This window comes from Lytechinus pictus, chromosome 3 (assembly GCF_037042905.1).
Source record: "Lytechinus pictus isolate F3 Inbred chromosome 3, Lp3.0, whole genome shotgun sequence".
Classification (NCBI taxonomy): Eukaryota; Metazoa; Echinodermata; class Echinoidea; order Temnopleuroida; family Toxopneustidae; genus Lytechinus; species Lytechinus pictus.
In genome coordinates this window covers 48922311-48934206 of record NC_087247.1, presented here as the reverse complement: position 1 = coordinate 48934206, position 11896 = coordinate 48922311, and the positions used below count along the sequence as shown (strand labels likewise).

At 35.1% G+C, this 11896-nt stretch overlaps 1 protein-coding gene across 3 annotated transcripts; it reads right to left on the bottom strand.

Moving 5' to 3' along the window:
• Positions 1–1854: 1854 nt before the first annotated feature.
• On the bottom strand, positions 1855–11122 carry LOC129257096 (uncharacterized). 3 transcript variants are annotated; one of them, XM_054895349.2, is made up of 9 exons: positions 10497–11122; positions 8513–8613; positions 7912–8101; positions 5846–5919; positions 5270–5507; positions 4857–4900; positions 4333–4483; positions 3496–3545; positions 1855–3184 (listed from the first exon to the last, which is right to left on the bottom strand). In XM_054895349.2, exons 1-9 carry the CDS (start codon positions 10616–10618, stop codon positions 1953–1955), a joined length of 2202 nt encoding a protein of 733 aa, XP_054751324.2. In that variant the 5' UTR covers positions 10619–11122; the 3' UTR covers positions 1855–1952. The 3 variants fall into 3 exon arrangements, with proteins under 3 accessions (XP_054751324.2, XP_063953319.1, XP_063953320.1); XM_064097249.1 differs by having other exon boundaries at positions 4333–4480; XM_064097250.1 differs by lacking the exon at positions 8513–8613 and having other exon boundaries at positions 10497–10611.
• Positions 11123–11896: the final 774 nt, after the last annotated feature.

The window sequence follows — 11896 nt, the reverse complement described above, 5'->3', positions numbered from 1 at the left end:
ATTTGATGTTAGAATAAACACATGAGTAACTGCTGTGGTCGGAAAATACCCATCTTGTTTCGTAATATCCATGGGAAGTATTTTCAAATGGATCTACATCTGAACCAACATCAGTGATATATTTAAAACATCCGGTTCCTGTAACGGCCGTTTCAAGCACTCGTTAGAGTTGTTTATATGATTACCCCATAAATTGTTTAGCATACAGTATCTGAGTTATGTAGTTTAGAAACATCAATCTTAATGTTTTCAATTGTAAAGCAATTCAAGTATTTTGAGTAATGAAAATCGGTGCCAATTTTTAAGATAATATCTCATGATTACATCTTCTAACTATCTTCTTTTTGTTTCTTCTGGTGCTAACTTATTGTTTTAACTTTCTCACATGTTTCAAACTTTCTTATGTCGGTTGCAGGGGAGGGCGGGGGTCAGAAAAAGGATACCAGGATACCAATTCGATATTGTTTTAGATTCATGGCGTTTTCTATTGTCATAATTCTTGCCAAACTAATGACATAGAAGAAAACATGACGAATCAAACAAATATAAGTTTGATTTTGGTAAAATATTTTACTGTAACAGCTGGAATCAGAAGTATATTCAACAGTGTCAGAATTCCTGTTGTTTGATATGATGATTCCATTACAGTTGTGTGAACCTAAGACGGGTAACTACTGATGATCCTTGGCTAAAATCACATATATTCACCTTAATTTTTGCTAACTTCATTCAAATATCAATGTCCATTGATATATCATTTGACTAAAATTGACGTCTAAGTAAAGTCTAATATCAGTCAGAAGTGATTTTTATCCGAATATTTATACCCCACTGTCATAAATAACTAAAAATACCAATACATATAGGAGGTTTTACCTGTTACACACCTGCACACATGCAGCAATGCTTGTCAAGAGAAGCTAATCCAGGATTGTGTAAATTACTGATGACAAGGCGTTCTAGATTTTGTCATAATTTCTGACGAGCCAAATAGTTTCGACAAGAAATGACAAAATTTGTCTCACTTGTTCTACTTACAATCCTAAATAAGTCGATAAGAAATGGTTTTTAATACCAAGAGGACCCAAAAAGCCAATATTCACCCGAATCTTACAAAGAAGAAAAAAAATATGTTGTTTTTGTTGACAGAGGTAAAAACATATTTGTATCTTTTAGACGCCGGTATTTTTTATACCCATGTATTATATGCTCTATGTACACACTTAAATGAAGGTCTATTACAATCGTATTATTGTTACTCTAATCATGAAGTAAATTATGAAATGTTAAATGGTGGTGATTTTTTACCTGACTGCCAAGAAAGCATGAACGCTTGTAAGCAATCAACCATAGGAGCCACGGCTTAAGGTCCTCTCAGAGGGACCTGGTAATGAGGATTAATGCCTTACCAAAGGGCACTAGCGCACTAAGTATCCATTTCCCCCGATCGTACCAACAGTGCAAAAAAAATAATTTATAACTGTGCGAAATATATCAAACAGATTGACCTTTATTACTTTACGTATGAAATATTATGACCGACAAATATGGTATAAGCAATATGTATATATATATATATATATATATATATATATATATATATATATATATATATATATATTATATATATATATATATATATATATATATATATATATATATATACATTATATGTATATTATATGTATATATATATATATATTTATACATTGTAACTTTACACACATATATATATTTATATATATATATATATATAACTTAGAATAAAAAAAATCAACTAGCAATCCGTTGGAACAATCGAGGAAAGAAATCAGTCGAAGAGCTAAAGAAAAAAAAAGTATACTGCCAAATTTGATTTCGCACATTTACATATAAATCTATATACACTGCTTTTATCAAACGCTCCTCAATTTCCGCTGTTGCTTCCTTTCCATAAAATTTGTTTTTTTTATTTAAAGAATACCATACACTTCTTCACTACTCGGGGGCATATCATCTGGCGTTCTCGTTCGATTCGGATCTAATGAAACCGACTGAGGAGTAGCACTAGATGGCGCTGTATGTTGTTCCACTTCTGTCATATCAAGTTGTCCATATTCTGTACCACTATCCCCCTGCAAGTTCTCAGTTAGTGCCTTCACCACCGGACTCCTTTCTAGAGCCTGGTACGTCTCTGTAGGTTGGCAACTTGTGGTATCTTCTAAAGTGCCTTTGATAGGTTCTAAGTGTCCATACTCGTCATCTTCTGTAGGATGAGTGCCGTATTGCAGATGTCCTGACTTGTTGGGACTACGGTCAAGTTTTCCATACTGACAATCTTCTTTAGCCATGTCTACATTTGGACTAACCTGGCACCGTGGTTGCTCTGTAGACTGCACTGTCTCTGCAGGGGGACAATCTGCGGTATCTCTTCCAGCGCCTTTGACAGGTTGTAAGTGTCCATACTCGTCATCTGCTGGGGGATGAGTGCTGTATTTCAAGTGCCCTGACTTGTTTGGACTACGGTCAAGTTTTCCGTATTCAGTGTATTGTTGAATGATGACCCCGTTTGGACTAGCATGACTCCCAGGGTTTTCTGTGGATTTTACTGTCTCTGCAGAGGATAAGCATGTGTTATCTCCCGCGGCACCTTTGACAGGTTCTAAGTGTCCATACTCGTCTTCTTCTGTGAAATGAGTTTTGCTTTTCAAGTGTCCATATTTATTGGGACTACGGTCGAGTTTTCCATACCGACAGTCCTCTTGTGAAATACTTGCATTTGGACTAGCATGACTGGCTGCTTGCTCTGTGGAATGCACTGTATGACCCTGACTTTTAGTTTCTTCTTTTGTTGCTGCCATCTTGTCATCCACATCGAACTCGAGATACTCGGGTGTTGTATCGGTGACTTTTTTGTCTCCTGGCGTTTCCTTAGTTTCTTCTACTTCATAATATACGAGGCCGTCTCCTGGATCTTTTTTATTCTGATCTAGATTTGATGACAGTTTTTTTGAGGATTCCTCTCCTCGATACCATAAGTATCCGTTTGTGTCTTCTTGTGCGTTTGTCAGTGGTCCATCCTGATTAGATCTGTCGGTACTACCTATGTTGTGAACACCTGCGTAGAAGTGTGGTTCCTCATTTGGTTCAATTTCGTAAGGGTTTTCGTGATCCGGGCCACTGGGTGATCGCTTCACCGGTAGTTCTAATTTCATATAGGAAACAAAAAAATGTGGAAGAGTTTAATAAATATATCCATTAGCATTGTCCAATAGCAATGAATAGTGTATCTAGGCATAAAAAGTTGTCATATAATTTGTCGATGTAAATATCGAATTTCTCAAAAAAAAATTATCCTCCAAGGATGACAATAGCCTTTCTGCAAATTTGGTTCTGTTGTATATCTTATATAAAGCAGGGTCGAAAGTCTAATCAATGAAGAGCAATCAATAGTATTTTTACAATTTTACTGATTTGAAGTGAATATGTCTGCTAGAAACTAGAAACTTTACTAACCTGTCATGGAACCCGTTTCTTCGCAGGTACATACACATCTTCGCTTCATGCTGTAATCATTTAAAGAGAATTTACGATAAAATTGTAGTATGCAACTCCTATACGAAAAAGCTTTATCTTTATTATTTAAAGCAAATCATTATTTAAACTAGTAATACACGGAACAGCACAAATGTGAATTTCCAGCCCCTAAAACCCCTGTTTCTTCAAAAATTCAAACCATTGTGAATTTTAAGGTCCTTCACGTGTTAAAATTTAATCTAAAGAAAGATGTGTTACCAACGGGCAACAGTATTCCTCGAATATTCTTTTTTTTGTCTTGCAGTCTTGCATTATTTTGAAATGGAAGTTTTGTCTCATCGTGCTTGTTGTATAAACTATGATTTCAGACACAGTTTATTAATCATTTTGGAGGACATTTGACTGTCAAAGAAGTGAAATATAACAGCGAAATAATGGGAACCCATTGTGAAATGATATTGTACAAGCAACACTCTACGATCCCTACGATCTGACCGACCTCTAACCACTCTGCGACTGCAACACAGACTCAACAACGTACATCCAATACGATCTATCCGCGGATTGCGAAGGCCGAAAATCTGGCTCGAAATGCGATTGAGCCAGTTGCATTGATTTTATGTATCTTGTCATTTCTTTATTGTATTCAGGGCTTGTCTTTAATTCGTTGGTTACTCACATGTGCGTCACATCTATCGAGAGCGTGTGTCATCATAATTAAGTGTCACTTATAGAGGGAAACCGATCAAAGATCAGTCGGATCATAGGTGTGTGGTGGCCGTTCTCGGTTATCAGTATAAGATGTATTTCTCTTACCACTTCGGAATCCCTCCAGTCCGCCAGACGACTATCATACCGACAACAAGAAACACAATGATGGCGACGATTGGTACGACTACGCCTGCGATCTTCATGGGATCCTGATGCGATTCCTCAAACCCGCCTATATCTCCACCTCCCCCGTCTCCTTATGTAGGAAAGAAGAGTGTGTAGGTATGATAGTTCAAATTGGTTTATACCAACATGGCGAAATGCTTATTATAATCGAGGCTCTGTGAGAAATAAACTGCCATTCAGATAGGGGAAATGTGGACAATATTGATGTGTCTATAGGTCTGTTCATTAATGTTTATGGTTGTTATTTGGTTGATGTTATCAGTTTAAAATATTAATTCGCCTGAAACTTTGCGTTCTAAAGTAAATTGTGAAATGGTAGGAATTACATACATCATGTACAAGAAACACCTTCAATATACCATCGTAATAATTATTACTGATAATGTTGAACATTCAAGAATATAATCCGTAAGTTAGGCTAATCTTATTGTGTACAGTCTTACCTGTATTGTTTGTGCCTGAAACACGATTCTTGTCGTCTGAAGGACTGTATGAAAAAAAATTCATCGATACTGTCATTATGCCATTTGGATTAAGATATATAGGTTCCATTTCATCTCTCATTATTTCAATCATCTAAACATATATAATGTGAAATTTACGATATTCGGATATGAAAACTCAATTGAGTTGCTTATTTTTAGTAATAAGTCGGAGATCCGAATATACATTTAAGTAGTAATTTTTATGCAATTAGAAGTATAAAGAAAGCACTTGTAGAAAAGGAGATACACCTTTTCCCTTTGAACTTGCTCTGCACGACTTTTGTTAGTGTAATAAACCATCTCTGCCAATGGAAATTACGTTATAGATTTTTTTTTTTTTTTTTGGGGGGGGGAAAGAGAATCACTTTCACCTATCCTCATCTCCACCGTCGTCGCATTCGCCACATGCTCCACAAACTGGTGATCCGCTGTACACATCACACTCGCAGGATCCCCATAGGCCATTGGCTACAGACTTCTGCAAACAGATATCCGAACTGGGAGCAAAGATGTTGGAAAGACAACTGCATTCCCGTGCACTCTCACAGCAAACTCTTGAATTATCCGGGCAAGATGGCGCGAGCGGGTAACAGCCATCAGAAATTACTTCTAATTATCATAAATAGCAATAGAATAAAAATATTATTTCCTTTTCGTTTTCTACATTTAAAAGAAAACTTACCAGCATGAATTTATCAAAAAATTAATGTAATGTAATGAAATATCAAAATAATACTGCTATATCTGTTATACTTAAAAGGGAACCATATTTATGAGTGATCAGTTTCATAATATGGAGTTAATATTTTGTTGGATGTTCTTACTCAGACTAATTAATGTACAAATGAAGTAAGTGGATCAAGCCCGGGTTGAGCCGGTAATGAAATTGCAGCTTGAAATGTTGAATAATATGAATCATTAAACCGGTACATTTCGGAATAACTTACTGTTCGGTGCTCTAAATGTGCAGATTGATTCTTCATTTCCTCTTTCATACTGGCATTCAATGTAACGATTATCTCTGCAGAAAATAATAATGAGAACAAAAAAACAGAACAAACTACATATCTATCGAATTGAGTTTTCAGACCATATGAGGCGGCTTTTCGAATTCAATTAGTAGTCACGATAATCCACGAAGGACGCCATCACTTAAATATTGCAGTTTAATGACCATTGCAAGAGTGCTTAATTCTTTCCCAAACAAAATCAAAGATATTCGTCCACTCATCACATGGTCTACTTTCATTTAGTTTAATGACGACTTTCCGTCCATCAGCATTTCGTCTAACAACCATTTGGTCCAATAACCGTTTGGTCCTATAATCACTTCATCTAATCACCAGTTCGCCTATGACCATTTCGTCTCATAACCAGTTGGTCTAATACCCATTTTCTTTTCATTCATTTCGCCCAATTAACACTTAATCCAATTATACCAAATGGTAGATGGACTAAATGGCTATTATACCAACCGGTATTTAGACAAATGGTGAGAGGACGAAATGGCAATTACACCCTGTGGATAGAGGGTAGGCCAAATGATAGACGAATTGGCATTAGAACAATTGAAAATAAACCGTAGAAAGCATATTAGTCTTAACATGGACCTATAAGGAGATGGACATTCATGGCTTAGATAATGAATTCACTAACAGGTGACTGTAATTGTCATCTGAATAACATTATCTTCATACTAGTCTTCTTTGGTCCTATGATCGTCACCGTGTGAAGGGACTGAAGCAGTTAGTGATTGTTTATATTTCACAAATTATATGCGCAGTTGATAACAAATCAATGAAATAATGGAAAATCGATGTGCAGTTTTTGTTTAGCTTTGTTAATCTCAGTTCCATCTGTTTTATTTTGGGAAATGTCTGCATATTTTAATATAGAGGCAATATTGTGATTGATTGTTTACCATTTAAAATTCAATTTTCCCAAGTTTCTCCATAATATTCCAGATATAGGTGGCACATAACATGTATAGATCGTGTATCTGTTTATGTAATTATTGAGGTGTGAGCGGAAGTTAGCGGACCGAAAATATCATATTTTATATCATACAAATCGTCTGCTTCTCAAGTTTGCTGCTCCATGATGAAGCATGTTGACTGAAAGGCACATGCTGAAACAGGGTATCAGCCAACAAAAATCAAGACCGGGAAACTGTTCCGTCTTTGAGTGAACAGATAGCCTTGGTAGTCATGGTAATTGCTATTGTTACAACACCTGTATGTTCTCATTAAGATGCGCATAACCAGGTGACAGTGACTATCATTGAATAAAAGAAATGCTCGCGTTAATCGTCCATCTCTTCATACATGTAGGTCCATGGTCTTAATCATTATTTTATAACATTGATGATGGTTTGTGTAATTTCATGCAAAACCCTTTGGTGGCTGCATATTTTGAGCTGAGCCTGCCCATTGCGGTCGTGAAGGTTTATCAAGCCCCATATACAGCTGATTATCCAAAGCAATTAAACCAAGTCCCGCTGGATGGAAGTAACTAATATAATATAGTAAATTAATAGTAAAATGGTTTTTACTACATGCAGTATCATCGCTCAGTTTAACACCCCAATTGACCCGATTTATCAACGCAAATATAACCATAACATGGATCCCAAATTAATATTCAAAGAGCCCTTGGACGATGGAAGTGGAAGTAAGTATGGTAGGTTGATGCAGTATGTGTCAATTAGGTCATTGCTTAACGGGCTTTAGTTTATGACCTCTGTTTTACTAATCTATATTTATGACCTATCACCTTTTCAACAATGAATTTAGGTAGGTCACTGTTTGAACAGACTTGTCAAAGAGCTGCAATGGTATTATACCATTGTAAGCTATAATAGATGACATACTTTTTTCCAAGTTTATTATGAGGATTTTTTTCAAGTGTTAGTCCAAGGTTTCGAGGAATTGACTAAGCACTATAGTTTAATATTTCCACTTGTGCAATCATCATGTTGAAAAAAGATAGGATACATTCATCAACATCAACTTACGTCTTTTCGCATATAAAGTAAGGTATCTGAAGACTATAAAGGCACATGGCTCTTGATTGTTGTTGGTCAGTTAGACAGACGTACAAGCCATAATCTTGATTTCCTTCGTTATCAGTGAAGGCGGAAACACATACATCGTAATTAGTAGGAGCACACTTGATGCATTCAGATGAATGACATGGAAAAAATCCTGGAAAAATAAAAGTTAATGCATATGTACATGTATATAATTTATATATTTGTGTTATTGTTATAGGCTATGGTTGATTGTAACATTTAACATTACTTTTTTCATTGATTCACTAACACTATGATTTCAACTATATCTACTTTGTCCAGAATCATAAATCCTTTGAAAGGTATGAAGTACCTAGCCTAAATAATCGCCTAAGATTTCCATTATAAACATGCATTACTAAGGAGTGAAAATTTATGTTTAATGTTTATTCAGATATTACTATCATTTTTTTCCAATTTGAAATATATGCTTCATTCTGAACAACTTTCGTTTTGCCAGTATATTAAATAGTGTAGTTCACTGAATATTGTTCTGTCATTGCCAGTTGTTATTAAAGTATTAATTTGTGAAGTGCATAATTACCAATATTCGATAGAGCATCATTATTGTTTGACGTGCAGTTGCAATGACATCCACTTACAACAGCTGATGATCGTTTTATAGCCCCTGGAAAAAGGTGCAAGCTGGATAACAAAACAATAGATAGTTGATAAGTTCGTAACCACTACTCGCAATGAATTACGACTTTTCTACAGTCTAGTAGGTCATCATGATCTTAAGATTTTTCTTCTTGAATTTTGAAATGCCTATGTATGAAGAAAGTGGATTTAAATCAATGTTTGCATTGGCGACCTTGTTTTTCATAATGAAATCAAAATTGATGACAAAAGAGAACAAAGATGTAGTCTTTTTATTGCTTTCAAACTGATCACGATAAATGTTTTTTAATAAGCAAGCTTTTAGCTTAAAAGAGAAATAAAGATTGAAAAAATTGAAGTATATATTTTAAAAGGGCTAGACACATTACGGGGTTTGATAAATCATTAATAAAGGACAAGTCCACCCCACCAAAAAGTTAATTTGAATAAAAGGAGAAAAATCCAACAAGCAAAACACTGAAAATTTCATCAAAATCGGATTTTAAATAAGAAAGTTATGACATTTTAAAGTTTTGCTTAATTTCACAAAAACAGTTATATACACATCCTGGACGGTATGCAAATTGGCAGACTGATGTCGTCACCCACTCACTTTTTTTTTTTTTTTTATTATATGAAATATGAAAAATTCGAATTTTCTCCCCATTGTCATGTTAAACAAAAAATTATTACTCCTGAACATGTGGAATTACCATTATTTTAACAGTTTATGGTGAAGTCAAGTTGGTCCTTATTGTCAAATCTGTAAAAATTGAAATATTGTATAATTCAAACAAAAAACAAAATAAATAGTGAGTGATGGACATCATCGACTCTCTCATCTGCATATATCGCTGAGTTGTGCGTTTAACTGTTTTGTGAAAAATAAGCGAAACTTAAAAACGTCATAACTTTCTTATTTTACATCCGATTTTGATGAAATTTGTTATGTTTGTTTTATTTTTCTCTATCGATTCAAATCAACAATTTCCTGGGTTGGACTTGGCCTTTAACAGAAATGTTGTCATGTTATATTTTCACAAAAGGAAGATACATAAGCCTCTGCCCTGAAGTTAATGCACATTCAAATTTCCATTGCAGTAACCGCCCTTTCACACGGTAAAAAATTGTAACTTGAATGATGATTCCAGCGAAAAATAAGGCTAGTGACGAATATTTAGCACGTGTGAAACCAAACTAGAATATGATTAGAATCACTAACCCTAATCACATTCACGATTAAAATCATAGCAATCATCATTACAATAATGATTCAAGATTCATGTGTGAAAAGACTCTTAAGATAGATCGATTTTTGTTTAGGTTCTACATTTTTCGTATTGATTCCTGAAGTTGGGTGTAATGTACGATAACAATAAAAACAACATGAACCGTAATATTTTTAATTGGGATGTCAAAATTCTGAAGGAATACCACAAGATTCCTGCACCTGTATGATAATGCTATGTGGTAGGGTCCATGTTTTACCCATGCAAATTGTGTATTAGTTGAGCGAGTAGGCCTGTATACTCCGTGAACTATGAAGAAGTGGAATGCAACATACGGCTTCCCCTACTTCCCCAAAATAATAATGACAAAATCAGTATAATATATACAATTTGTATGTTTATTCAATTTCTTAAGTGTTTTTATTCCTTTAAATATCATTAGTTGAATGCTGACACCAGTGATCTACATGTGTACGCATTCAAACTACAACGTATTTGGCATGTATTGATTTTCATCAACCTTTTACACTATTATTCTTATTAATATGTACGATCGACTTTTCTAATTTGTATTTTTTCTGACAGTTGATAGTTCTTCGATTTACTCTATATGTGCCAAGCCTGGTTCCGTCTATCTGTCAATACCAATTACAAAAAATCCGGTGAAGAATCAATGTTTAAGATTGAGGATGTACTTACGCTGCACTTTCGTGTTCATTCGAATCAGCCAAGATGATATTATACACACTCGAAGAAAGAATGAATAAATAGAGAATCATTTTGACCTGATAATGAGCAGACAATAATACAATCAGTTTCATCCTGAGTATTTCAATGACGAAAGACAATTCTTAACACTCGGTCCAAATCCTCGATATTTCCTGTTTCTAGTCAAACGACGACGAGTTCAAGATAATTACCCAGACTAGATCCATTTCACTGTTCATTTGTCCTAATAAGCATGATAAATGGAACTGGATTCGTTAAAACAATGTCGGACGTCGATATTTAAGGAAAGAAATTGAATCCAACTGAAAGTTATCATTTGTCCAAGCACATAGATTTGAAATAGAATGAGAATAGCACGACAGGATCTAGATGGAGACTGTACTAATGCTAAAGTCTCATGTTGTCAAGATACATTAAGAGCGATGTTCCGTTGACATTTTGATGTTTACCCACATCATATTGCTACATTCTCTCATATTCTCTTTACCTCTCCATACAAACTCCAGATGTAATATCTTCCTCATTCCTAGTACCTTCTAATCATGAACTCTTAACGCGAACCGCGTGTGCTCTATTTATTCCCCTTTCTTAATTATACGGAAATACAGGTCGGTAATTGTACATTTTATGTTTGGCGGTATACAGGTCACTTATTTCCGCATTCCAGAGTACCATCATTACCTTAACACTCAAAGCACAAAAAAAAAACGACAACAAAATCCCAGGGATGTATCACATTGTAAGGTTGAAAAAAGAATAATACTGATCAACATTGTGACTCTTCGGTCTTATCAGGCAATCAAGATGCAAGACCTATATTGGGTGTGATTTTCAGTTCATAATCTACGGGATTACACAAGAATGATATTAGTTGAGATAACTTAATCTATTAAACCATTATGAGTCTTTTATCGCTCAACGAGTACACAGTCATGACTGTAAAACGGAGCATCCTTGCCTCTTCTCCTGTACAATGCACGGAGAGGGAATTTCCAGTCGCGGTAAACATTGTGATTAAGAGCGAATTGTACCTGTTCCTCTTCCTCAAACGTTTTTAAGGTGTGTTTTATGGAAGCAGGAGACCGTCAAAAACACGGATATACGTCGCGTCGTAATTCAATTTACGACACGACGTAAATAATTACGTAGTGTAGCAATTCGAATTACTACACGACGTAAATAATTACGTAGTGTAGTAATTCGAATTACTACACGACGCAATTCCGAATTACTGCCCAACGATTTAACGTCATGACGTTAAATGAATTAGTGTCGCTACATCAAATAATTAAGGTCGTGTAGTAATTCGAATTACTACACGACGTAAATAATTACGTAGTGTAGTAATTCCAATTACTACACTACCTAAA

Coding starts and splice junctions, on each gene's coding strand:
- LOC129257096 (XM_054895349.2), bottom strand. CDS start 10,618: ATGAAACTGATTGTATTATTGTCTGCTCATTATCAGGTCAAAATGATT. Junction 8,614..10,496: donor AATGAACACGAAAGTGCAGC/GTAAGTACATCC, acceptor TTTGTTATCCAG/CTTGCACCTTTTTCCAGGGG. Junction 3,185..3,495: donor AGAAACGGGTTCCATGACAG/GTTAGTAAAGTT, acceptor ATATGAAATTAG/AACTACCGGTGAAGCGATCA.